The sequence below is a fragment of the Cavia porcellus genome, unplaced genomic scaffold (assembly GCF_034190915.1).
Source record: "Cavia porcellus strain 051 isolate PalLab524CR breed Dunkin Hartley unplaced genomic scaffold, mCavPor4.1 scaffold_6, whole genome shotgun sequence".
NCBI classification, from domain to species: Eukaryota; Metazoa; Chordata; class Mammalia; order Rodentia; family Caviidae; genus Cavia; species Cavia porcellus.
Genome location: NW_026947489.1, coordinates 73,608,199 through 73,635,774, shown reverse-complemented (window position 1 = coordinate 73,635,774; position 27,576 = coordinate 73,608,199). Strand labels below are relative to the sequence as shown.

General features: G+C 53.3%; 1 protein-coding gene across 3 annotated transcripts in view; it reads left to right on the top strand.

The window, feature by feature from the left end:
* The first annotated feature begins 15,028 nt into the window (after positions 1–15,028).
* The window catches only part of Pitpnm3 (PITPNM family member 3), an 82,564-nt gene continuing 70,016 nt past the window's right edge, over positions 15,029–27,576 (top strand). For 2 of the 3 annotated variants that reach the window (XM_063250987.1, XM_063250986.1), the window contains exon 1: positions 17,100–17,210. In XM_063250987.1, the coding sequence (XP_063107057.1) occupies positions 17,189–17,210 (22 nt within the window). In that variant the 5' untranslated portion in view covers positions 17,100–17,188. Of the gene's footprint in view, positions 15,047–17,099; positions 17,211–27,576 lie in introns of those variants that run through there. The other variant, XM_063250988.1, reaches the window with a different exon arrangement.

The window sequence follows — 27,576 nt, the reverse complement described above, 5'->3', positions numbered from 1 at the left end:
TGTCTGGTTGAAATAATTTACATCTCTTTTTCCACAGGGAAAGTGAAATGTGATTTACCAAGGCCACTGAGAATACTTAAGTATTTGATATGAGTATCATGAATTATTTGCCATTTCTCCCCCTCAGAAAAAGAAGATAAAAAGCTAACATTTATTGAGCACGTACTAGAAAACTGCCCTAAGTGCTTTCTTTGTATCACTTATTTAATCTTCATGTCCCTTTTGGGGGATGGATGCCATGATCATTCCCATTTTATAGATGAGTACAGGGAGAGAGGAAGTCTTTGTCAGCCTTGGATTCCGTGGTCACAGATCCACTTCTTCCACGGAACTTGGGGCTGTCACTTGAGTGCCCTCTCCTGCCTCTCCTCATCTCCCCCTGCGTGTCCCAGACACCGTCTTCAGGAGCAGTCCCTTTGCTAAGTACTTCTGCTGCAGGTGTGTCTCGAGGGTCGCTCAGCCTCTCCTGCGCCACCCAGATGTTCACTCCTCCCAACTGCCGGGGTGAGGCTCACACCTACCTCCGGTCTGGCTGCCACATCATAGTCTTGGCCCATATTGAGCCTCCACAGCCAAAGGACTCTAGAGACAAAAAGCAAACTGCAAGAAATACCTTTTGTTTGAAAATGGAGGCTGCTCTAGAAATTCTGCTTTTTGAACAAGAGCTGAGCACGTGTGAGTCATTCTCTAATTCTCTTTGTTTTCTCATGACCTCCTCATGTCCTGTTTCCAGAAAGTCATGCGTTAGTTTAGTATTTCATGTTGCGTGAGCTGTCCCCAGTTTACAGACATGCTGGGATGCCTTCCATGGCTTCAGCGCTGCCACCCAGGTCCCTCTTTTCCCCACACGTGGCAGGTTTTCTTTTACCTGTTCACACACCTGCTCCAGTCTGCTCAGCAGCTTGAGGATCAGGATGCTGCTCATACACCACAGGCGCTCAGCAAATCCTTCTGAATGAAAGGAGGGACTGCTTTTGTACAGCGAGCCTGGCACATCTCAGTGGAATGCCCAAATGTCTGCTGACCGAGTGTGACCCCCACAGACGATTCCATCTGTGAGGATGTGGCTCCTCCCCAGGGTTGTAGCCCCCTTCCCCTGGCCTTCTATGCACCATGACAGGCTACTCCTTGGCTCAGGCTTGGGGTGGGCCCTGGGACTAGAAAAGAAGCCGAGGGGGTGGGGGGCTCAGAATATCTCTTCCCCACCTCCTTGTACCTTAGCATCTCACTCCAAGCTCCCTGCTTCCTCTGCCTATGAGCTCAGGAGCAAGACGTGCTGGGGTGGAGACAGGCAGAGAGACAGACTCCTGCGTCCTCCTCTCCCCTGCTCCCGGCCCCCGCCTCCCTGAGGGAGGATGTGTGGAGGGGAGCGGGCTGAGGAGCTAGCCCTTCGGGAAGGAGAGGAGAGACCGCTGCATTGCCAGCCTTGGTGAAGCCAGCAGCAGGGCCAAGGCCTTCCCCAGATGGGTCTCTGTCTATGAGAGCAGGGCTGGTGTCCGAGGGGGCAGTCCTCTGTCTTAGCAGCTGGAGAGGCTAAATCAGGGTGTCTGCTTTCCTCCCCACAGTGAGTTTCCAGCACTTCCAGCTAAGGCATGTGTAAAGCAGCAGAAAGCAGTGGCCTGTTGGCTGTCTTCCTCAGTACTGACCTGTCCGGCTCTGCTAGTTTAAGAGCCACAGTCTCCATCCGTTTCGGCTCTGACGACAGAGCCCAATGGTGTGGGCCGGGGTGGGATGCGGGCTGGGGCGGGACAGGCTCTGGCTGACATCCTGTGTGCTTCTTCTTGGTCTCCAGTACAGGCCCATGACACCAGATCGGGACTCAGGTGAACCCCATCAACAGGTGCCCTTAGCGCTGAGAGGCAGACTGCAGACTGCCTCTGTGGGCAGGCCTTGCTCCCACCGAGAGCGTTGCCTCCCTCCACCAGCCTGGCAGGGCCTGGTGCCTGGCACAGTGGCAGTCCCTCAGTCCCTCTGCCTGTGTCAGTCTGTGCTGGGACCTGAGTGTGGCCCCCGCTCTCCCCAGCTCCTTTCTGCACTCTTTCTAGAGCCCGTTGGCTGTGCAGCTGCTCTGTGGGTCGGGTTTCCCTCATCAGCTCCTTGAGCCACTCCTGCTGCCTTTGCCGTGTTTTTGGGTGACTCTGTCCATGCACCTGACTAGACATTCTCCTGTGGCCTGCACTTGGATCTGTGTGTCCCGGCCCTGAGCCTGCCCACCTTAGCCCCCCAGCCAGATGTGTCCAGGTGGGCTCCCCCACATCTTGCTGTTACCACCTACCGTGTCTCCTCCTTTCCTCTGAGTCCTGGTGCTCTCGTGGGTTCTTCCCTGAGGCTGCTCCCACCCTCCCCTCCCTTCCCCGTGGAACTAGAGAAGGCATTAGTATCCCCTTGCTTTCCTTGGCCCTCCCTGACTCAGCGGCATCAAACCTCACTGATGCCCTTGGGAAATCCAGGCCCCTGGAGCGTTCCATCCTCTCTGTTCCTGCTGCTACTCACCCTCCATGTCCCCTGGGTCCTACAGCTTTGATTCCTGCCTCCACCCATTCCAGCACCTTAGAGTCCTTTGTGGAGAACCTGCAGACATCCTGGTGCTTTCTGAATCACCTTTCCCCGTCTCCAGCCCGATCAGAAGACCACTCCTGGGCTTAGTGCAGCTGAAACACTGCCCACACCCATGTCCCTTTCATCAGCCTCTGCTCCCAGCGCTCCCCTTTCATTGGACCCCCCACCCTGCCCCTGCCTGGACTCCTGCCATGTGATCTGTTCGCCCCTCCTGGCTCCCCACCCTCTCCTGTCCTTTCCCTCCCTCTTGCCTCTCTCCCATTAGCCGGACCGTCCAGTTCACTCTTCAGCCTGGCTCCCAAGAATCTCCTGCCCACACAGCGGTTCCTCTGCCTGTTCTCTTGGTGAGGTCAGCCTAAGCCCTTCACTCGTGGGCAGCAGGTAATTGCTAATGCACATTTGTGCCTTCTGCTGGAGTTGGACCTTCAGCACCCCAAGTCATTATCCATACCTGGAAGCTTGAGCGCTGTGATCAGGAAAGGCAGGAATGTTCGAATCCCTGCCTGTGGGCTCTGCTATCTTCCTTTTAGCTCTGAGTTCCCTTCGCCTGAGCTGTGTCCGAGCCAGAAGGGACAACAGACACTGATTCATTGGGAGCACAAGGGAGCAGGAGTCAGGGACCATTGAGGTAGAGCTGGCCACCAGAATGCCTGCGGCCACTATCCACAGGGCCCTAGAGGCCTCCTGGGAGAGAGTTCAGCTCCAGCTCAGCTCAGTGAGAGCTGGCCCTGCCTGACCAGCACTGCCCCAAGCATTGCTTCCAGAGAGTTACTCAGAGGCCAAGAGAAGTTATAAAGGATTTAACAGCATCTCATGTCTACCCAGGACTTTACAATTCAAAAATAGCCTTAAATAACTGCTCTTCTCTCTGCAGGTCACTGTAACCACCTTGTTTTGTGCACCAGCAGTAATCTGGCTGGTTAAGAATTTGAGACACAATGCAGCACAATTCACAATAGCTAAGTTATAGAGCCAGGCAAGGAGTCCATCAGCAGATGAATGAGAAAGAAAACATGATGTATATACACTCTATAATATTATTCAGCTGCAAAGAAGAATGGAATTATGTCATTTATAGGGAAATGGATGGAACTGTAGACCATCAGTTAAGTAAAAACAAGCGACTCCAAAAGACAAGGTCACATATTTTCTCTCCTGTGTGGAGTCTAGGGAAGAAAACAATGCCATGAAAGTAGCAGAGTGACAGGGATGAGGGAGAGGGCCTGGGGTAGAGGAGTGGGTAGGAGAAGGGAGGCCAGAGGAGGGTAACAGAGAGGTGGACATGGTCAAAGGACGTTCCATACATGCATGGAACCACCACAGTGAAACCCATTACTCAGTATAACAAATATGCACTAATAAAAAAGAAAAGAATTCTAGCCCAAGCTGAAGCACCATGTCACTGTCCAGCCTCAGCTTCCTAATCTGTAGAGTGGTGATAAAAATGGCACCCACCAGGGTGATTGTAGGGTAAAGAATATAGCCACAGAAACTCTCAAATGGCCTCTGGCAGACAGCAAATACAAGCGTCAGGTCGTCCAAGGGGACCCCAGCTCCCACAGTAAGTGTGACTCAGGAAGACCCTTTCCTGTCTCGTCCCACAGTCTCGTCCCCTGCCTGGCCAGCCGCATGCGTGGCAGCGCCTTTGCAGCCTGACGTTTGGCTGTGCATCTAGCTTGCTTCAGCTGCTCCGCCTACACTGCTTCAGAGCCATGGCTGTGCTCTCGGGCTTCTAGGGCCACCAGAACTTTCTGAACTGGGCCATATCTTTTGTGAATAACTGCAGTGTTAGTCCCATTTTACAGACGGAGAAAGTGAGGCTTCTGGAAATTAAGGGACATGCCTGGGGTCACACAGACATAGTGACAAAACCAGAACTCGACCTGCATCTTTCTACTTCAAGTCTTGTAGCCTTTCTTCTGGTCACAGTTGTGTCTTTTTCCCAACTGGATGATTCTTATGTAAGCTAGAAAATCTCAGCAGCTGTCAAATGTAAATGCAATCTCTGTTTTTACAAATATTTACAATGGTCTCACTCCATGTCAGGCGGAGTGCTGAGTTCTGAATTTTGGCGATGACTTCACTGTATTTCCTCCCTTCCTGACAGAGCACAGAGCAGTGATTGGGTCCAAGCTGTCTTAACCTTTCCCCCTCCCCTCTACACTTTTCTGAGGGCCAAGCCCTGCTTGAGACTGACCATGAGTAGTGAGAATCACCCCTCTGCCCAAATGGTAGGTGCCAGGTACTTTATTTACATTGCATTAATTCTCACACTAACAGTGGAATAGACATTATCAGCCCATTTTACAGTGGAAACAAATCAAATGAGGTGAAGACTTTCCAATTAGAAGACTTTCCAATAGAAAGATTAGCCAAATCTCACTACAAATACTTTGTTGTTCTCACTGTACTGGAGTCTCACACCCTGCAGGCCCTGGCAGCGAGCTGGCTGGTCACCTCCCTCAAGCATCTCCTGCCAGAGATTGGGCCAGGCTATGGAGGAATAAGTTGGCCTGCGGCCACATGTGGCCTGACTTCCCGTGTTAGGTGGCTTGTGCTGACCTGGACATGTTGGTGCCTGCTCCGGGCTGCACTGAGCATGTTCTGCAGGTGGCCTTCTATTCCTGGGCAGGCCATCTTGGTGGCAAAGCCAGCTCTCCATTGTAGTTTGATCCTCTGCCTCCCCAAAGCATAGTTCTCAGGCAGCCTGTGCCTGCACCATGGCCCCATGGTGGAGAAATGGCTATCACCAGCCTCAGCCTGACACAGTTCCCAAGGATGCCAGCAAACACCCCTGAGTTACAGCTCCTTGAGTCTGAATGGCCCAGCTCCAGTGACAAGCTCACCTCACATCTAATCTGTCTGTCTGATTGGGCGGGCTGGAGTCCCATGCGCATCCCTGGAAAAGATGTCTCAGCATCATCTCAGTCACCTGGATAGCACATGACTCTGTAGCTCCCAGAGGAAAGCTGAGACAAAGGGGCTGGCACCTGATAGCAAAAACTACAGACACAAAACAAAAATAGAACATTGAGTGAAGGCTGTGGCTTGGTGCTGGAACATGTGAACCAAGTCCTGGGTTCAGTCCCCAGCCCACCCACCCAACCACCCAAGGCCATGTCCTCTTGAGACTAAGTCATAAGACAAATTTCAATTTGGATTAACATTCATTTAGGGTTCACTACATCGTGCAGAAATGCAAAGTCAGGCAGAATGAAAAATGAAGCTGAAGCAGAGGGAAAGCAGTCTGCCATGCTCCGTGCTCGGGCACTGAGCAAGGGTGGCAGTCTGAGAGGTCTTCCTGGAGGAGGCGGCATTTGCATTAGACCCCGAAAGATGGGACTCTGGTAACTAAAGAAATGAGGGAAATTTCCTCCAGGTAGCGGGAATAGCAAAGACAAGGCCAAAAACTTCAAAAGGTGTGGACACAGATGTGACATCATGTGATTAGACAGTAGCGTGCTGGACAGGGTTAGCCAGAGCCAGGACCTCTCCTCCTCACCTAGGCCCCACAGCAGGTGGTCTGGAGAGGCTCAGGAGTCTAGGAGGCTGAGTATGTGGGGTGCAGAAGAGAGGCTCCGGTAGCTCATTCCTCCCCCAGGAAGGAAGGAATTTTGTCCCACTTGGACTTAGAAGCTGCCCCACCACCCCTCCCGCCCTTCCCTTGAAAGCCTGTCTGCCCTGACTGCCCCTGCTCAGGCTTCCTATTCTTTGTTCTGTTTTTAAATGGGGGCGTTTACTGGGCAGGCTAGGTCTTTGCCAGGCACTCTGTCTGTATTTAATCGACCCCTCCTCTAAAATCCAGTCCCTCATAAACCTCAGCTTCACCATAATGTGTGGAGAGGTCTGCTTTTATGGTGAATGAGGAACAAAATTGCTGTACAAACTGCTGAATCAGAAACAGTGGGAATCAGAGTGGGGAGACCCTGGAGTCCGGCACACTTGGCCAGGATGTGGGCCCTCCCAGGAAGCTAGCCTGTCCTCTACCTGGCCGCCTTGTCCTCATTAGCTCCTGGACCAACTGCGTACTTGTTCAGTGTGACGGAGGAGGCTTGGCCACCCTTAGAGACCTGCATGACCTCCTCCCGCCCTTCAGTGGGAGGCCAGCACCTCTGTCACCAGATGGGCAGCCTGCTGACCCACATGACGTCAGAGTCCAAAAGAAACCCCTGGCATTCCTGCTACAGGTGCGGGGCTGCCTGGGCACCTGGACCCCAACGGAGCCCCAGGGCCTGGGATCTTTCTGTTGGTGTTGATGCTGTGCTCACCCCATTTGGAGTTGGGGTGACCCCAGCAGGGAAAGCGCTGCTGTGTGCCTGCTGACCTGCGGTGTGTGTGACAGTGGCCACCTGGGCCCACGGGGTTGGAATGCTGGCTTGGGTTACTAACGCTTTTAATTAACTCACGTAATTGTTCACAGTTTTAGACGTGAACAAGCCCGGCTCCTCACTCTGACTCAGGGGCCTATTTCCTGTTTGAACAAAGGCATCAATTGAAACAGGAGCTCCTGCTGTCTTAAAGGGTTAGGATCCCTTTTAAAACCTAATCAGAGGGATGGACTCCTTCCGCAGAAAACACACGCATATACACAGACGCACACATACATATACACATAGTGCGTTTGCCTTTGCACACACAACATACACTCACATGAGCACACACAGATACGCACTCCCAGCTTCATGTTCCATTGTAGAGGTTCACAATCCACATGACTAGGCAGTCCGGGTGCAGGTTGAAGAATCCTGAACTGAATGATTCTGAGCCCCAGCGCCTCCCCTTTACCATGCTGTGAAGTTGTTTATATACAAGCAGTGTCCTCATAGCAAAGCATTTCCCAGGCTCCCCAAGGTAAAGAGGTAAACAGAGGATTTATTGCCTTCTTGTCTGCAGATGAGAACAAAAGCCCAGTGTGGAGACAGGTCTCACAGGAAGTTGGGAACAAAACTGGGACCAGAACTTAGGTCTTCCAATTTCCATCTTGCTGCTTGTGCATCTCTGTCTCTCTTTCCTCTGACTTTTATAGCCACAAAACAACACATACTTCATCCCTCTGCCCAAGGAATTTCTAGTAACTTTCACCAAGGGCAAAGGAACAGAAATCTACTTCCTCAAGTTGAAGGTCACTGGATCTTGGGCTAAGATGGCTTTTGTTATGTTTCAGTTTCTGTAGTTCGAAATAGAATTTGAACCCTGCAAATCTGAATTGTTACTACTTCTCAGAAATGAAACTGTAATGAGAAGACATCAGCAGCTCTGTAGCTTGCAGTGCCTCCACACAAAAGCAAAGACAGCACCCCTCCTGACAGGTCTGGTGGGTTCAGAAGCCTCTGGTCCCTAGGTTGCAGCTTCCTGTAGAGGTTGCTGGACCCCTCACCTTGGGAGTGGAGTGCTGAGCACAGGCTCACTTCTCTCTCTCATCCCTATATTGCAGGGAACTGCAATTTCCCCAGCGTCTCTTAACTTTGGGAGGGCTTTCTGGGTGAGCTAGCAAACCAGGTCACTCTGCAAAGAGTGGTACTTGTATGTTGACTTTTGGACCCCTTAAGATGCCTCACTTTCCTGTGGCCTCCTCTGATTTTCTGAGACCCTGAGAAGCTGCCAGAGAGCCCGGGGTTTGTGTGTGTTACTTATAGTGGAAGAAACGTGCCGTGCATGCACCTCATCACACCGTATGCCCACACAGTACTGCTTAGGATTCACGCCTCAGGTACTCAGTGCTGACCAACATGTTCTCTGTTTATCTGGTTTATTTTTTGCAGTGTTGGGGATTGAACCCAGAGTTTGCCCATGCTATAAAAGGGTGCAGCCATTGAGCTACATCCCAAGCCCATAGCCTCGAAATCTAAACACATCTTGCTTCTCTGTCCTGTGTCTGTGTGTGTCTCTCTGTCTCTGTCTTTCTCTGACTCTCTGGGTCTCTGTCTCTGTCTCTCTTTGTTTATCTCTCTGTTTATCTGTCTCTGTCGTTCTCTGACTCTCTCTGTCTGTTTCTGCCTTGTTCTCTCTCTGTCTCTCTGTCTTGGTCTCTGTGTCTCTATCCCTCTGCTCCAGTCTCTCTGTCTCATAAATTTCATAACTGAAAACCGAAGCTCCCCTGGAACACTTTCCTGATAGCCTTTGCTCTTCTGCCTTTAGAAATGGATTTACATGAAATAACTGGAGGGGATTTCTAGAACTGCTTCTGTGTTCACCAGCAGCTCTTCTGTCTGACGTTTCCATGCTGGACCGAGATCCTTCAGCCAGTAATTTAATTGGCATCCGCTTGGGGACTGTCTCCCATCATGGTTTATAGGAACAGCAAGGAAAGGAATGTTTCTGTCTTCTCTATGTAAGGCCCTCCGTGCCTGGAGTCCCTGGAGTGTCCTTTCGCTCAGCGTGTAATCTAGTATATTTTTAATAAGTGGAGTCAATTCACTTTGAAAACCCTTGTAAAATTCAGCCTTTTAGTCACTCTGACCAGAAGCATTCAAATTGCAATCTGAATAGAAGCCCGGGCAGCCGGAGATCTGCTTGGGATACCAGCTTGGCAGCCTTAAAGTAGGGTGCATTGGTAGCCCCGGGAGGCCCTGGCACAGACAAAGGCAGCTGCCTGGGTGCTATGGGGAGTCCTGCTGACTTAGTTCCTTTTCTACATCTGTACCTGTGACAGCACCTCCCGTGGGGATTGGCCAACCCCCAGCATCCTCTGGGTCTTGCAGGCTCACAGGCTGGCCGCACAGAGAAAGCAACACCCGCAGAAGGACTGGTGAGAAGCCACGGTTGCCCCAGTGTTCGCGGCTCGGCCTCAGCCTCTTGGTTGCCTGTACCTTGTTTCTTCTTTCCTCCAGGGACTGAGGCAGGAACATGGGTGCCACAGGGCTTGGGTCCGAATGCTTTTCCCGCTTCTTATTGCTCAACTTGTCTGAGTCTCTGCTACGTAATCTCTTGAATGTGCATGGTCATAAGGCTTCCTCTCTCCTTACACTGCTCTGAGAATTAAAAGGGATAAATACATAGAAAGCACAGAAAACACTGCCAGGCAAACAGTAGTTGCTTATAAGTACCGGTTATAACCACTGTTGTTTTAAATTGTATTGAATAACAATGTGCTGTTGCAGTAGAGAAATAGAACAAGCCCATGAAAAAGCTTCCCAGGGGGCAAAAGCAGGGAGTGAATTGCCTAGTAAGTGAAGGATTTCTTCCCTATCAGCCTCATGCCCAGCAGACGCTGAAAGTCTCTGTGGTCTCTGGAGGCAGGAGAATGGACAGAGTGACCTTTGCTTCATTGCTTTGTTACTGCCACAGTGTGTCTCGGCATTTATTCTGCAGCTGCCTGAACACCAAGCAGCATGGGGTCCTGACTGAGGAGTCAAGAACCAATACACTGTGAGATCTGAATCCACATCCTCAGGAAGGGATTTCACCTCTGTCCTGTGGGCTGGCAGTGGGAGCTTTTTCCCATGGCTTGGGATGCTGGGTTTCTTTCTTCTTTTTCTTTTTTTGTTTCTCCTTTTGTTGGGGATGGAAGAAAGGGCCTTAGGGACTCCAGGTAAGTGCTGAGCCACATCCCAAGCACTGAGGTTTCTTTCTGTTTCTTCACCTCGGAGCCTTCCCTCCTGCCTGCTGTGAAGGTTGGTGGTAGGTTCCACCAAGCTAAAACATGGATGCTAGAGGAGAAATATTCATCCCAGGCCTCAGCACTCTGTGGGCTTATCGAGCCCTGGGCTACACATCAAAACACTTCATTTCTTAAACTAGGTGAAGTCATCAGGCCTTGGTCTTTCCAGCCATCAAAGACAGGCACTGGTAGACTGACCTGCGCAGAGAGCTATTTGGCAGTGAGTTATCATCTTAGTTACTTATCTCGATGTTGAGACAAAATTAAGGGAGGAAAGGTTTATTTGGCTTACAGTTTGTAGAGGTTTCAGTCCATAGTCAGCTGACTCTGAGGCAGACAGGCATCACAGAGGAGAAACAGTTCATGGCAGGTAGAAGGTAGCAAAGCAAGCAAAGGACCTTAGCAGCATCTTTCTGCCCCTTTTATATTCTATCTAGGCTACTGTAAATAGGGCAGTGCCAAACCAATCAGTGGACCGATATGGTAATCACCTACTCTTAATCCCAGCATTGCACCAAAATCAGTCACACACTCTAGATCCAGCCACTGCTGAAAAAGCTCCATCTATGACTACATGAAACTTTGGAGGGACATCCATGCACAAGCCATAACAAATATTTAGGGAAGTGGAAGATGCATGTTCTATGGCCCAACAATTACAGTCCTGTGTTTGAGTTCTAGAAAATCTCTCACACAGGAATATGAGAAGTACAGAGGGGTGTGTGCTGAAGCATTGTTTATAACAGTGAAGTAATACCTAGCCTCTGTGAGCCTCAGTCTCCTTCTCTGTAAAATGGGCATGGTCATAACACTGCCTCTCTCATAATGTTTCTGCTGTGGAACCTCAATGGTTTGGAGGGCATTAGGAGAAGAAAACAAGGTACATCATGTAGCAAAACAGTATGAGCAATCAGGGGAACAAGACTAGTCTACAAATATCACGAGACTGACAGTATTAAAGAAATGAGGTGCATTATGTAATTAAAATAGTATGCAGCAGTCAAAAGGAATAAGACAAATTTACAAGTATCACTGTGAATAGGTTTCAAAATAATAACATTAAAAATCACTCAGGTGCTAGGCACAGCGCTCACACCTGTAATTCTAGCACTCCGGGAGGCTGAGGCAAGAGGATGGCAAGTGGGAACCCAGTCTGGGCAACTCGGTGATGTACTGAAACCCTGTCTCAAAACCAAAACTGAAATAAAAAAGGCCGGGTATAGAAAGGCAGGCACAACATGATTCTGGGGAGCGGAAGGTAAGAGTGAGGCGGGAAGAAAGAAGGTGGTTGACAGAAATGAAGTTAAAGCCAGTTAGGAGAGTAAGTTCCAGGGTTAATCGTGCAGCATGCTAACTGGATTTAACAGTACGCCAATGTGTATTTCCAGGGGCTGGAACGGCGGGTTTTGAACGATCTTATGGCAGGGAAGGGATAATGTGTGGCAGATATGCTGGTTACTCTGGTTTGATCTAACGCTATGCATGCGTCTCTCAGACGTCCGACCAGCCCACAAATGTGGGCAGTATCACGTGTCTATCAAAAGTAATAGCGAGGGGAAAGTGAGCAGGCATCTGCCGCCACAGAGCTGCTGCTATGTGATGCTTTAAATGGCACCTGCAGGTGGGGATGTCTGTGCACATACATGGGGAGACGCGTTCGAGGGTAGACAGGAAACTATGAAGTTTCGGAGAGGATCCTTAGAGGAGGGAGACGGGTCGCGAGACTGGTAGGTGATCTGAGCTGCGGAAAAGCATAGCAACACTCACCCAAGTGTAGTCTATTTCGCGCATCTCAGGTTAAAACTACAGATCCAGGTCATGTGGGCTCAGACAAACCCTTAATCACCAACAAAGCCATCCCGGGGTTCCTTGGTATATGACAAGCGTGGCCAGAGCTGGAACACTGATTCCAGAGGAAGGACCAAGCAGAGAGAGGAGACAGAGTCTGCCATGCTAAGGCGCTTAAGAGCTGGGATAGGTATAGATAGCATAATTCATGCCTGGGAAGCTCCATCTGTCACCTAATCTCCTTATATAATCAGACCGTGATTTCCTACCCCTATCTGATACAGCTGCCCCTATTCTCTATGGCTTCTTTAGTGCCTTATCATCTGTAACTAGGTCTGATTTCCTCAGTTCTGGGAGCCACCACAATAAACAGTGTTGTGATGGGACTGGGGTGGAGGTCAGGGCGAGGAACCTGCTGAAGTGAGAGCATCTAGTGCCTGCCCTGGGTCTTCCCGCAGAGATGGGCATTTGCAGGCACCAGGAGCCAGCCTTGCCTTGAGTTTTGATTTCACCCAGTGCCTAACTTTTATTTGTCCTAAGTGTAACTTGGAAACAGATGGGTTTGCGTGGGGCCAGTCCCAACGATCTTGATATCAAACAAATGCAAAACACAGATCCAGCTGCAAGTGTCATAGGCAAGGCAGACTGTTGCTGGCATCTCCATGGGCCCCGTGAGGGACCGTGCTCTACAGCAGACAGCAGAGAGGATGGAGTGATGAAACTTTCATCTCTCTCCTTAGAGCACCTTCTACAGCTCACCCTGCACCCACCACACCACCACTTGGAAAAGCTACTCTGCTAGGCCTCTCCAGATCCTCTCTCCAAAATCCCATTTCCCAGCGCACCCCACTTGGTATGGCAAAAAGAAAAAAAAAAAAAGCCAGCTAAACAGCAACTGACCAAGTGAAATCCAGATGTGAGCCTCTGTGCCTCTCAGCATCTCAAATAAAGCTCTGATGAGGATGAGTTCAACATATTTGTGAGGAGGTCTCCAAACACCTTTTGGAGACAGGGATTGTATACACACGCTGTCCGGTTTTGCAAGCTACCCTGGTGGCAACAGAGGGGGAAAGCACCCTCGTGTAGCAGTAGAGCGTTCAGTTGATTGTACTGAGTGGGCGTCTGGATGGGAGCCCTTACATATGGAAACCCAGGCTTCCCCCAAGAGGTCACTGGCTGAGCTTCAGTCTGTAGGAGACAAAAAAGAGACCTCAGCCTGAAGAGCTGCATGAAGGTTGCCTTGAGGCTGAGGCCATGGTGGGTCACTAACTGTAGATAATGGTCCCTTGTCTCACCACAGGGCCCCCAACCCCTTTCCTGGGGCGAAGGGAGAAACACACTAGGTGAGCCACAGTCACCAGTAAGGAGAGGAGGAACAAGGAGCAGTTCTGGACCATAGGACAGATTGCTGGGTGCAGGGCAGAGTTGGGGGTGAGAATACACACGCTCCTCTCAGAGCTCTTCCGGAAGGCGACAAAGAACAGTTTGGTCTGGGCGTGTGGGCAGCCACCAGAGGACTCTGACGTGTGTGAACTAGAGGGAGGGGACTGAAAAGGGCCTAGAGCCAAGCTGGGTGACCCATCAAGAAGGCAAGGACCTGCCAGCGGTATGGGAAGGATGAAAGTGTGGTGGAGGTAAGGATGCAGGACCAGAAGAAAAAAACAGCCATGGAAATTAGAAGTGAGAGGGGCACAAACGACTTTGATAAAGACTGACAGAGACGCTGAGAATTCAGCTCAGTGGCATAAATGCCTGCCTGGCAAGCTCACGGTCCTGAGTTTGATCCCTGCTATCATCCAAAAAAAAAAAAAAAAAAAAAAAAAAAAAAAAAAAAAGACTGACAGAGAAAGAGTGCTGTGCTTGGACATGTGTGTTTGTCCATGTTTATCTCGTTCTCTTGGCCTTGGCCCATGGTCCCAGCTTGTCAAGGCCACTGTGAACGGCCAGGCATCTGCCAGATGGCTCCCCATTCAGCCTGCACAGGCTGTGTCCTTACGCATCTGCTTCTCTGCCACAGGCAACTTTGCTCCAAGGCGTGATGTGGTCCCAGTCCCAGTGGAGGCCTCCTGCTGCCAAATTCCACCTAGGAGCCCACAGGGGTATGTCACAGGCACAGGCGTCATCTTGCCCCTGACTCCCTGTGTTTTTAACGAAGTTTCCCCCCACCCCCGGCAGCTGTACCTGAGCCCAGGCCCAGCAGGCATGGAAATACCTAACCACACTGTTCACTGTAACTGTGTCCAAAAAGAAAATGAGCTTGGCCCAGCGCAACTGGCCTTCCACGGGGCCATGTTGGCTCCCTGAGACTGTTGCTCGCCTTTTCATGGGTTTGGGCCCCTTCTCTGGAGGACCAGTGTGAAGTCTGGAGTCTGTCATGTTGAGGACTCATCTCCCTAGCTTCCCCTCCCTGTTTGCCTGGAGCGCTCCCATTTGTCCACCTCTGTGCTGGGAACTGGCCGGAGAGGTCCCAGTCTGTTTTCCCCCGGGGCTTAGCGTTTGCCTGTGTCGGGGGGGTTGGGGGGTAACTGGCCACTGTGTAGGGAGAAGCAGAATAAGCTGTAGTCAGAGAAAAGGGCCTTGGTACCAAGTCTCACAGGAAGGATGGGTCCAAAGCTGGGATACTGTCATTCTGGTCTCTGTGGCCCAGGAAGCTGGGCGGGCTCCTGTTCCTCCCTCCTCCAGGCCGTGGAGGTCAGCTCTCTAAATTGCTAGTTATTCCTTTCTTCAATTAAGGAGGATTCTTCTGACGCAGGAAGTTAACTCCCACCAGTTAATCTAATGGCCTTGAGTGCTGATGTGTTTGCTCTGTGAAGGCAGGGTTGGAGCTGCCTTGGCAGCTGCTAACAGGCATGCAGGAGCTGCCCTGGGGCCAGGCCCACACTGGCCGCTGGACTCCTCTTCTACCTCTCCCTGCTAGCTGCAGATGGGGCTGATTGCCAAAACGGCTTAAAGAGGAGAAGACAGGAATGGAGGGGCCGCCTGCCAGGAGAGCTTAAAGAGAAGACAGCAATGGAGCTAGGGAACCTGGGTCCTCACACAGCCAGCCTGGCCCACTGTCTTACCATCTGAGCAATGGAGAGAAGTGTGGAGAGTGAACTGGTAAGAGGATTTCTGAAGTCCTAAACTTGGCACTTTTCTATCTCTGCTGGTCCCACTCCCTCCCCAGGCAAGCAGCTTAGGGCTTAAGTGGGAGAGTGGTTTCAGTGTCTTCTGTGAAACATTTTCTGCAGGTAGGATTAGCTTGCCTGATCCATGGGTGGGGATGTACCCCTCCCCCAACCCAAGATTGTACCAGGAAACAGGGCCACTGGTAGCCTGGGTCACTATTGCTGCTGTGAGCCAAGGGCTGGCTATGTCCCCTCTGTGGCCTGTTTACTGCTTTTTCTTCAGTCAGTGGCTTCTTTAGCAGTGCCCACTCACACTGCTGCAGATTGGTCTCTGAGCTCCCCCAGTGACAGGAGGTGTGAGGACAGGGTGGCGCAGTGGACAGAGAACAGCCCTGAGCACCCAACTTTCTCGGCCTCTTTTTTCCTGAGTAAATGGGGGTGGGAGGGTGAAGGGGGTGACAAGGGGTGCCTCAGAGAATGCACGCCGGTTAAACAGCAGGCTACAAACAAAACTGAGTACACTGTCTGGCCAAAAAGTATTCACGGCTGTTCCCATGCCCAACCTGGCCCCGGAATGGAAAGGGCTTCGGGGTCCATTCATGCCCTGTGCTCAGGACCTGCCTGCCTGGCTCTGAGATCCTGAGCTGCCAGGAGGAAGGGGCTTCTCATGAGGTGAGGCTTGCAGAGCTAACCCTAGGACAGTCCTTGTCAAGCTGGGATGGTTGGGCACCCTGGATGAAGCCACCCAGAAAGGTTTGTTGGGGTGGGGTGGGGGGAGCCTGGGAAGTCTGTTTTGTTGGTGAGGCATCAAAGGCAGAGAAGGACCTGAGTGTACCGCACAGGATGCAGCTGGCTTTCAGCTCCAGAAAGAGCCTTTACCTTCTCGCTTGAGGTACTGAGTTGCCTGTCCTTATCATTGACAGGGAGCAGAAAGGGCACTTAACAGAGATCCCATGGGCAGAGTCAAAGCCCCCGGAGTGGGAGCTGGACTAAAAGTTCACCAAGGCCTCTTGTAGCCCTGTGTGTGCTTGGTTTTCACTAGGGAGCTAATGGAACCCAGAAATGGGGAACCATGGGGTGGATTCCTGCCGTACCAAGTGCAGTGGGCAGGATGGGTGGCTCCTGCCTGGGATGGTGGCTGGAGGAGGGTGGACAGCAGCACTCTGCACGGCTGCCCATGTCTCTGAGGGGCAGACAGCTGGATGCAGGGGACACGGGACTATCGAAGTCTGGCTAGATACTGTTTGCACCCTAGAGCTGGCTCAGTCCTGAGCTAGGGAGAGGCCCACTTACTCCTCTAGCCTGCCTCTGGGGACCCTGTCTCTCAAGCACCCCCAGAAATGACTTTGTGGGAGCTGAACTGTGGATTCCGTACTGGCACTGGGCAGACACCACCACCCAGGTCACCTAGCCCCAGGAGGCCTGCTTTCTGGAATGCCCAAGTGCAAGGTGTACGGAGAGGAAGGCAGCTGCTCCCCGCTGGCCTGGAGTCCTGGCCAGGCCACTGCAGTCTGCACGTGTCTGACTGGTTCCTTCAGAGTGAGGGGTGCAGATCCATGCCTCTTTCAGACTGGAGAGGAACCAGCACCACCGGAGCTGGAGAGCAGGGGTGAGGAGGGCCCGTCTCTATCTCTGATCTTGGGGAACTTTTCTCTTGGCTGTTGGGAACCTCTGGTACTTGCCTTCCTTCCCTTGGTTCGGTCACCCTGTTCTGCTGCAGGTTTTGGGTCCCTGGTCTGCTGAGTGTCCTCCTGCCCTCCGTGGGTGTTTCTGCCCTGGGAGCGTCTCTCACGGGCGCTGCGTCTCCAGGTCTGGGCACCAGGCTCCCCAGTTCTGTCTCTATCCCCGTCCGGATCCAGGGTCCCGGGTCCCAAAGCCCTGACTCCCCAGAGGTTTCTGCGCCGCTCCGGGCCCCCGGTCGGGCGGGGTGCGGGCCGCGGGGCGGCGCTGGGCGCTTCCTCCTCCCTCCCCGGCGGCGGGGCGGTGCGGCCGCCGCTCGGCGCCTTTAAGGGAGCGGAGGGAGCGGCGAGGCGGCGGCGGCTGCGGTGGCGGCGGCGGCGGCGGCGGGCGCGGGGCTGGGGCCGCGCCCGGATCCGCGAGGAGCGCGAGCGCGCAGCGGAGCCGCCGCCGGGACATGGCCCAGGCGGGCGGCGCAGGTGAGGGCGGCGCGGGGCAGGGCGGGCGAGGGGCCGCTGCAGGTGAGCCCGCCAGGCGGGCGGGGGTCCGGCGGCGGGTGGTGGTGGTGCCGCTCGCCTCGCGTCCTTCCGGTGCCCTGGGTCCCTCGCGGGCACCTCGTCCCCTCCCAGAGCCCTCCCAGGGCCAGGTCCGGGCCCCCGTGCAGGCTTGCTGCCGGGGCTCTCCGCGCCCCCAAGGCCTCGGGCAGGGCCGGAGCCCCTATCGGAGCGGAGGTCCCGGGGCCGCCCATCCACCCCGCGCCCGCACCGTCAGCCGGGACGCGCCCCCTGGCGCTGCCACTCTCTCCAGCCCCCGCCCCAGCGCTCAGCTCCTCCGGGAGACCCAGAGTCTTTCTGAAAGAAGAGGGGTGCTCTGCACCGCCCGCTGGTCCCCACCCCCCACCGGGCGGCCTGTAACGCAGAGCCTCAGGTGTGAGGGGTGCAGGGGCGTGGCCGCTGCTGGGGTCCCACAGGCTGTGCCATCTGCGGGCTCCACCGGGGTAGCTGTGGTCTGAGAGTGGGTGTTAGTCATTTGCTCATTCATTCCGCCCGACGTCCATTCACCAGCATCGCTCTGTGCCAGGCCCTGGGCCAGGCGCTAAAGGATGATGTCCCTGTTTGCACACTCTGGGCCCCATGGTGCCTTGGGAGGCTGAAGTTAGGGAAATCCTGTGCCCGCAGGGCCGGCCTCACCGCAGGCAGCACAGGGTACGAGCACGGTGTCAGCAGTGCTGGCTTGAGGGGTGACAGTGAGACGCTCCCGTGAACCTACACCCGTCCTGTGACGTTGGCAGGGGCCACGCCATCCCCTGGGCCCATACATGATGATAGTGATGGAATGAGTGTGAATTTACCTGTGTGCACACTTGGCTGATGGTAAATTCTTCTAGCCCTGTATGTCCGGGACCTGGACCAGGCACCACTGCCCCTGCTGCTGTACTGGGCTTGTGAGTTAGGTCCCTGAGAACATCCCCGATTTAGGTCCCCAGGATTCCTGTTGAGGTGAGGTTGAGGATGTGAAATGCAGGCAGTACAGGACACATCCAAACACCCAGTTCTCACTTCTCTCCTTCTCCCCTCCTAGGAAGGCTGGAAAATGTTTTCTACTTCCCTCTCCCTTCCTCACCCCTTTCCTCAAAAGAACACAGGCAGCGTATGTGTCTTGTCCCCTGTCCCATGCTGTGTGTGCTTCTGTGTGTGCATACACCTGGACCCCGTGTACACAGGTGACTTGTTCAACATAAAAAAAAAAGGAAGTTGGTGTTTGTCACTCGAAGATGCATCAGCCCTGTGCTGAGCCCTTTCCTGCCTGCTGATCCTGGGAGGTGGGAAAACCACCCTCCAGCCTCTTTTCAAACATCTGGAAATAGACACCCAGGGAAATAACTTCTTTGGCCCAGGAGGGTGGAGGAAGCTCCGACTCAAACTAGGTCTGCTGAATTCCAAGGGTTTCCTTCATCAGAGCCCTGGTGGCTCATCCCCCTTGCTGCCTGAGAGTGCTGGTCCTTGGCTCTCTTCCATGGCCTGTGAGTCTTTTGCTTGGTCTCTGGATTGAGTCAGTGGGATTTGTACCAGTGACAGGTGAAAAGGACTGTGCTGGCCTGGGCCCCAGCACCTCATACTGTCCTGACACTGTTTCTCACTGCAATTTCACACTTGGCCTGGTCCCTGAGCCCTTGCCCTGGGGCAGCACAGCTTTCCTCCTGTGTGATCCTCCGCTTAGCTCTTTGCTCCTTTTCTCAGCTCCGCCCCGGGGAGACTTTTGCTTCCCTGGGCAGCATTTGATTACCCTTCCCTTTCCCAGCTCTTTGCAGCTGCTTTGCATTTTGTGAATGTTCCCGTGCTTCTCTAGGCTTCCAGACCTAGTGAATCCCAAACGCATGGTAGTGTGTGGATAGCAATCGCATCTCCTCTGTGACGGCCTCGGTGAGGAACAGATGGACAGGCTTTAGAACACAGGCAGTCTTGGAGGTCAGCAGCCCAAGTCCCTCCCTCTCTTTATAGCCGGGGGAGGAGGGGGACTGAAGCCCTAGGTAGGAAAGCACGACAGACAGCGGTGGCTGTCCAGTACCACCTACCTCCATGGGCAGACAGGCAGAATGACCTGGCCTGCACTCAGAGGGATGACACTAGAGTGAGAGGGCTGTGGCGGGGTGGAGGGTGGGGGGCTGTGGGCGGAGCATCTGCTTCCCTTCCTCAGAGAGGGCTCCTCTGAAAGCTGTCCAGTAGGTCACCTACTGGGGGAAACAGTGGGGCTTTGGGCTCCAGGGCTGTGGTGGGGTCTCACTCCAGGTCATTACATTGTTGTCGTGCAGTTTACAGACTGAGCAGCCAGCCGTGGCTGTGCCAGCTACGTCAGGATCAGAAGAGAAACAGTTCAAGGACTTTCACAAAGCAGGAGAATTAGTACAGGAGGAAAATGCAGTCAGGTTCCAGAAAGGGTAGGAGGAATCTGTGGAAGGTAGATCCAAATGGGTTGCTATCAGTTCCCCAAACTGAGGGAGTTTTAGCCGCACACATAAAGCATCTTTACAGTGGCCAGGTGCCTAACTATAATTTGGGCACTTGTGAGGTTGAGGCAGGAGGAGTGCTGTGAGTTTGAGGCCAACTTGGACTACATAATAAGTTCAAGGCCAACCAGAACTATCTCAAAAAACAAAAGCAAAACAAGTAAGAAAAGAACCCCCAAAGAGTCCTATAGTGTCTCTCCCCACCCCATCTAGTCTTTAGGGCAGGCCGGGGGAGGGTGGGGAGGAGGTTCTTGTTTTTGCCCTAAGGGAGGACTGGGCTGGATTTAGCTCAGTGCCATAAACACCTGCCTGGCAAGCGCATGCTAGAGAGTTTGATCCCTGGTTACGCAAAAAAAAAAAAAAAAAAAAAAAAAAAAAAAAAAAAAAGGAGGGAAGACTGTCTTGAGGGTAAAGGCCTCCATTAAGGAGGTGGGGGCTAGGGTAGCGGAGGACTCAGGACGGTGCAGAGCTATTTGTGGACCAGAGCAGGCCAGTGATTGAATGGAGACCGAGAAGGCTGGAGTTTTCTAGGAGAAGGGTCTTTAAAGCTTGGCAGAATTTGTACATCAAGGTGAGGGGCCAGCCTGGCCCAGCTGCCTGTGTTGGGAGGGTCCTGCTGTGCCCCTCCCCTACCTTCCTCTGTATTGGCCCGGTCAGTCTCTCTATGCCCTAGCAGGCTGCAGGGGTGTCTGGGGACTTGGGACCATGCCCATGGGGGCAGCCATGACCCAGGCAGGGTAGGAACTGAGTGATAGACCAGAAGGGTCTGGGAATCAATAGGGAGGGGGAGGGAATGTTTAAAGAGACCAAGCTGCAGCCACATGGCTGAGCCTTCCAGGCTGGAGGAACCAGTTTACACCCAGGTGCTGGCCTCTGATCCAAGGGGCGGGGCTGGCCCGTGCAGTGCATCAGACCTGTCATTTAAGTCAGTCAATCCTGACTCAGGGTGGGAGGGACGCTCCCTCTAAGCCTTGTTAACGGGGTGGGAGGGGGTACCTTAAGGCCCAAGGAAGGCTGGGGTTTCCCAGGGTCACACAAAGTGATGGCAGAAACCTGTGTGTTTGCTGAGTTGGCTTCCTTTATTGGCCTTCCTGGAAGGCACATGTGCCTTATGTCACCCTAAGTCAGAACTCTTCTGAAGTGACTTGCTCTGGGGCACCCAGGGGCAGGGACCAGGGGGTGGGCTGCTCACCACTGGTGGAAACACCTGGAAGGTTGAGAGGGGAATAGGGCTGAGGGTCTCTGGACTTTGGGGAATTCCCACTCCTAGGGCACCAGGACAGTTTTTCTGTTTATGCTGGAAGCAGCATTGCCTTCTACAAGGAGAGAATACTCACAGTTTCAGGCCCTGGGTGGGCAGCCAGTGTCTAGGCTCCTGGCTTTCCCAAACTCGACCTCCAAAAGCCTTCCTCCACCTCCGTGCCACTGGGGACATGCTGGAGCTTGAGCAGTTCTCGTGTTCTCTGGTCCCTGTGGAATTACCTGCCACAGAGGCAGAGCCAGGTTCCAGCAGGCCCCAGCTCAAGACCATTCATAGCCCTGAGTCTGGCCTGCGGCATCATTGCATGAGCAAGAATGGGTGCTGCCAGGACAAAAGGCCCACTTCCTGTATGTTCCCTTGGCCTGGTCCACCTCACCCCCTTCCCCTCCCTGAGACGTGTCTGGAGGGCCAGTGATGGGACCCAGAAGGTAAGGCTGTGGCTAAATGCTGCTCCTTGGCCCTCGCTGGGGCTGAGTCTGGGTGAGATAGGCTAGAAGGATGGGATTCCTCACATACATTGTGGCATGCTATGGTAGCTCATAGCTGGAGAAGCTTGAAGATCTTTCAGTTCACCTGTTAAATATGCATATTGGAAAAAAATATGCATGTTGGGAGTCAAGGTCAGAAAGGAAAAAGTTCCTTCTCGGAGGTGGATTCTCAGAGACCAGTCAGTGCAGCTTTGGGTATGGGGCTTCTTGATAGCAGCTAGCTACCAGGAATTCTCTCAGATTCCAGGCTTGGGGGAAGGAGGACAGGGTCAGAAATTCCATCCTGAGGACAATCTTGGTGCTGTCTTACTGCAGCTCTCCTGTCCAGCATCTTGACAGCCTGTCTTTGAAATAGGGTCAGCGTTATTCCCATTTTATGGATGATGAAATTGAGAGGTGTCTGGCTCTACAATCACATGTCTAGTTGGAGACAAAGCTAGAGTTAGCACTTAGGTCTCTTCTGCTCTTGCATTTAACATTCCCAGGAGTTAAATCCTCTGACAAAGCTGAGACCCACTTCTGGTCCTAGCTGACCTTAAACTATCCCCTCTGGGCCTCAGTTTTCTCATCTGTGAATAGGAAAGAGGAAGAAGAGTTTGGGAGTTAAGATTAAGTATTTTGCAGCTCCTAATGTGCTCTCCTCTCCTCACCTCTCACTGTGCTGAGAGGGGCCCTACCTCAGTGGGTTCTCTGGATGAATAGTTGAGTGCAGGGATAAAGAAGGAGCTGAGGACTTGTACATGGACAGCACATGGCCCCTAGGGTCTTCAGTCCCAGCCAATCTCCACATCTGCAGCCAGGAGCCTTTTGGAAGAGGGTGGGTGGCCAGGGCCCCCAGGGCAGGGCTGGAGGTGGGAGAGGGAGCAGAAAATGCATAACAAGTGAGTTTGGAAATCAAATGAGATCCGAGTTCCCCACCCACTCCTTCCAGTCTCTCTATGCGTCTCTCTTAAAATTCTTGTTTTCTAAAGAGAAAAGAAAATGCTAGATTGCACCCCCTTTTGCAGAGGATTGGAAGCCTAGTGAGTCACGCTGGAGGTAAATGCCACCTCCAGGGTCCCACATGTGCCTTTGGAGGCCTGCACAGCTGAGTGGCCACCAGCCCCCGTGGGTGTGTGTGTGGAGAGATGGACAGGACCCTTGCTCCTCTTGCTTCCGTGGCTCTGGGGGTGCTGGGTCCCAGCAGGCCTACCAGGAGCAGCCTGCTTCCTTGGACTCCTCTGGGCTGCCTTTGTGAGACTGTGGTGTGGACGGGCCAGGCTGACACTGTGTGATAAGCCGCGTGGCCAACGCTCAGTCTGAGGCTGAGGGAGGGTGCAGGTATGGCCTGACTGGGTTCTGTGGCTGTATGTGGGCAGTGGGGTACTTTCAGGGATGCAGGTAAGAGCTGGGTTTGGGCAGCTGCTGTGAGTCTGTCTGCTTCTGGAAACCTGGGTGCCGGATGTCCAGCTGTCTGTGCTAGGTGTGCTGCAAGGCCCTGCACCCAGGCTGGTAACTGAGGGCTTGACAAGGATGGCTTGCCTGGGGCAGGAGCCTGGGCTTGGGGAGCAGCTGGTCTCTCTCTGAGAGGGTCAAGCAGATCTGGGGCAGGAGAGGCCAGCAAAGAAATGCTCCACTTCCCAGATGACCCGTTATTCTGGAGGGGGGGAGTAGACTTCTGTTAGCCAGGGATGCCAAACAAGGGTTGGAAGCAAAAATAGAAACACGTCGAGATCTGCCTGGGAGGGGCCCTGAGTTCTGGTGGATCTGAGAGGCCTCTTTGGAGCCGTCTGCGTGGCGCTGTGTTTGCTCGGCTCGGTATTTGCAGAGCACGTCACGTCCTGCACTCCTGCCCTCCTTGGGGAGAGACTTAGGTTGGAGGATTTGTGACCATAAGCACCCAGGAGCTGACAGTGGAAAGGCTTGAGCTTGTTGTAGGAGTCTTAGGGATTCTGGGCCTCCATGGCCGTCCCTTTTGGCCCTTTTTGGAGTGTTGTGAATTGGCCCAGGGCTCCACTCTTCTGATCAGAACTCCCTCTGCCCTGCCGTGACCATGGTGGTTCCCACTTCCTGTCCCCCCATGAAGCTGGTCGCTGCTGAGAAGCTCTGGAATCATGCCTGGTGGCAAACAGAGCTATTTTGAGCCTTCCCGTGACAGCCTGGTGGGGAAAGGGCATTTATCCCCTGTTGGTTTTTGTTTCCTTCTTATGTGCTTTAATCTGGGACAGGGATGAGGGCATTATCCAGCCCTGCCCTCGGTGGCCCACTGGCAATTCCTGGCACTGTATGTTAGCACTGAATGGAGGGGCCAGAGGCAGAGTCAACTTTGGGCCCATCTTCCCAACCCTGGAGTGGCAGGTGGCATGCACTGCCCATGTGGAGGTCACATTGGCCTGTGGAAGGGCTGGATTAGCAGGGGTGGGTGGTGGTGGGCTGCTCCCCTTTAGCTCTTTGCTTTAGGCTGCGGTGGCTTTTGATGCCCTTGCCAGAAAGCTGGCTCTCTCACTGTGCTGGTGGTCTCCGCGTCCTTCGAGGAGTCTGGTCTCCCTATCCCCTGGCCTGGCACTTGGATCTGGAGCCTGTGTTCTTAGCTCTCTGCAAGGGGATCCTGACATGATGAGGTGAAGTGCCTTCCCTGCCCTGTCCTGTCTCTTGGCTGCTTCAGAGCCCTCCCATCTCCCTGGCTGCCCTCTGGAGGAGCCTGCAGAGGCAGAGCCTGCCCATGGCACAGCGGCAGGTGCTGTGGGGAGCTCCCTTGGCAGGGTGGAGAGAGCCTTCTCCTTATGGAACAAGAGTCTGTCGCCACACGGGGGACATCTGGGCCTTGGGAGAATTGTTCCAAAGAATTAAAAAGTGTTGGGAGGCTAATTGGCAGAGCAAATGAAAGTACAATAGATAGCCAACGCTATTAATCACTAATTATCCTCTAAATAAGGTAATTAATGGGTATGTAAGTGGCATATTTGTGAGATACCAGTAAGGTCTTCAAAAGCACATCTTTCTCAAAGCAGCTGGTTTGGCCACCTGGGCGCTGCTTGGAGACCTGCCTTCTAGCTCCTAAAGTGCTAGATGTGTCGCTGATGAGCTGAGCCACACCCCTGCCCACTACTTTCCTGTAGAAGTGACAGTAGCTACAGTGACAGACCATTCCCTTCTCTGGACCAGGGGTTGCAACTTGCTTTCTCTGGGCCCGCCGTGAAGCTGACAGGAAGTAGAGGTTGGGGGCATCTTGTGGTACTATCAGATGTACAGAATTTGGTGTTCATTGTGAAAATACCATTAAGGTCATCTGATACAGCTTCATGGACTGCACCGAGTGCCGTCTGTAGTCTGGGCAAGTCCTGCCTGTGGCCAGTCTTATGGCTTAGGTCAAGGCTTAGTTTGTGACTAGGACTGTGGTCAGATGTGTGGCTTGGTTTGGAACTGAGGTGTGGCTCCCCTGTGGCTGATATCATGGTTTGGGCCATGGCCAGAGTTGTGGGTCTGTCCACAGCTGTGCTGAAGACTCCGGAGCTAGTTGAAGTGAGTTTGGGTAGTGACCCTTCTCCAGGACCTGTGCTGCAGTCAGGATGGCTTGCAGCCTGAAGCCTCTGCCTCAGCCCTGGAGTGTTACTTGGGTGCTCACAGAGCTGCCTGCTTGTCCCTGGAAGCTGGTTCCTTCTTGGGACCTCCAGATTGTCAGCTTTAGAGCCTGGGGGCAACAGACCTTCCATAGCTCCTGGAGGTCTCCTAATACAGCCCCCACACAGCTCATCAGTGGCTCATCTAGCATTTTAGGAGATAGTTAGGACTGTTTCTATAGCAACCAACCCCCCACTGGCACTAGTTTCCTGCAATAATGCCTTTTTCTGGAAGCAGCTTCTCCTGGCCTCTCATGCTTACTGGGTGGCTTCATAGCCCCTTCAAGGCTGAGCATGGGCTGCCTGGCTCTGGACTGTCCTGGTGCCCAAACATCTGACCCAGAGAAGAGCAAGCCCCTGGGATGCTCTGCTGAGAAGGGCCGTGGGCTGGACCATGCTGAATTTTAACAAGGCTTTCTCCATCCAGCCCTTAGCTGGGAAAGGCAGTCGCCCCACAGAAGAGCCTTACCAGGTGTGTCTGCCCAGGGTGGTAGAGCAGTGTGGAGACTGAGACCAGTGGAAAAAGGATAAGGACTTGATACAAATAGGGGTTAGGTAGCTTAAACTTTGGGGGACATGTATGACAACTTGCAGAGCTGTGGCAGAAGGGAGGCCAAAGGGATCAGTCTCAGGAGAGTGGGCAGGGGACAGGTGGGGTTCCCATTCCAGAAGTCTGGGAAGAAGTTGCCACATAGGCAAGAAGCAAATGAAAAGCCCTCAGATAATCGTGATTTGGTATTTTATTTAATAAACCCTTCTATAGCTTTGATGGGGTATGAGGCACTTTGCTAAATCTTTTTTATACCTTGTTGCTACCCAATGCAAGTATGATTATCATCCCATTTTACAGATGGGGAAACTGAAACACAGAGCAGTTTAGCATCATTTTCTGAGACCACTAATTGGAAACCATGTGAACTGAGACTGGAGCCAAAACCCGTGGGAGTGGAACAGTGGTACCCTTGAGGGAGAGGATGCTGGGTTTAGGGAAGGATGATCCTCCAGGGACTGAGCTGTCTGCAGAGCCTCACTGAGGCTCTGTGGAGCTCCACACTCCACACGGTGCCTTTAGACTTCTGGGGCCACAGGCAGGAGCGAAGAGCAGAGAAATGTGATTATACCTGTGCATGTGTGTGGGCTATAGACTCTGTGTGTGCATGGGGCTCTCACTGCCCATCAGGAGCAGAGACTTGGTCATTTCAGTCATGGCCAGTGGCAGCAGTTAGAACCAGGTACACGCTTGTTCAACCTGTCATTCTCAGGCACATGTAATACCTGCCTCTGTGCGTGCATGCGTGTATGCAAGAGAGGGAGGGAGGCAGAGGGAGGAGGGAGGGATAAGGAGAGGGAGAGGGTGAGGGCAAGGGAGAGGGAAGGAAAAGAGGGAGGGAGAGGGAGAGGGAGAGAGAGGAGGCAGAGGCAGAGGGAGTCCAGGGAGCCAGGAGCCCTGACAGAGCTGCACATTCACCTGCCTCTTGGGCCCTTTCCTCTGAGGTGCAAATTACTCCGAGAGCTAATACAATCAGGACAAGTTCCAGACACAGCCGCAAGCAGGGCTGAGCCCTGAGCTGGCCACGGTCACCAGCCAACAGGCAGGTGTGGGTGCCAAGACAGTGTTGTGCAACCCCTGGCTTTCTCAAGGCACTTGTTCCTCCCTGGAGGCCTAGAAGTGTGTGCGTGCGTGTGTGCGTGTGTGTGTGTGTGTGTGTGTGTGTGTGTGTGTGTGTGTGTGTGATTCTTCCGAAGTCACGGCTCTCAGCAGACATCCTCGTTCTGTCCCCTGCCCTGACATACTAGGCCCCTTACACTTGTGGTGAAAGTTCCGGATTCAGCTTCCTGAAAACAGTCCATTTTTGTGGCCTGAGTCTCCCCGTCTCCCATTCTGCCTCAGCTTGGGCAGCTCTGCCTGGATTTTCCCTTGAGGGAGAAGTGCAGCTTGGGTGCACTTCTCCCAAGGAGGCTCCGGGGCCCTGCACCTGCAGCACCCCTGCCTCTGTTCAGCATGGTCTGCACCTCTGAGACCCTGCCCATGTGTGAGCTGTGGCAGGTGTGGAGCTGAGTGCACAGACCCCTTTACCTGGTCCTCTGTTCTCCTGTGCTCTGTGCAGGCACAGTGCGAGGCTGGCACTCCAAAGTGCAAAGACCGATCCAGCTCCTCTGTCCCCTACTTCTTCCTCCCAGGCACCATCTGGTCGGAGATCCGGCCCTGGAAGTGCTGGCCAATGCCTTTATTCTTCAGCTTGCAGAGCCAGGGCTTTCCCTGTGGTGAAAAGTCTCTCTTTCTGACGAGGTTCTGAGCATAGGGTAGCGTCCCCTTCAGGTGGGCTGAGGCTGCAGTGGGTAGGAAGACAGAGCACTCAGGAAGCCTCCTGTGTATCAGTGTGTTTGCCCATCTGGATATTCATGTGTCAGTGGGAGCCAGGATTAAGAGGATGTCTTGGTTACTATTGTCACATTGTGGTACAAAATACTCAGCACCCAAAATGCAAG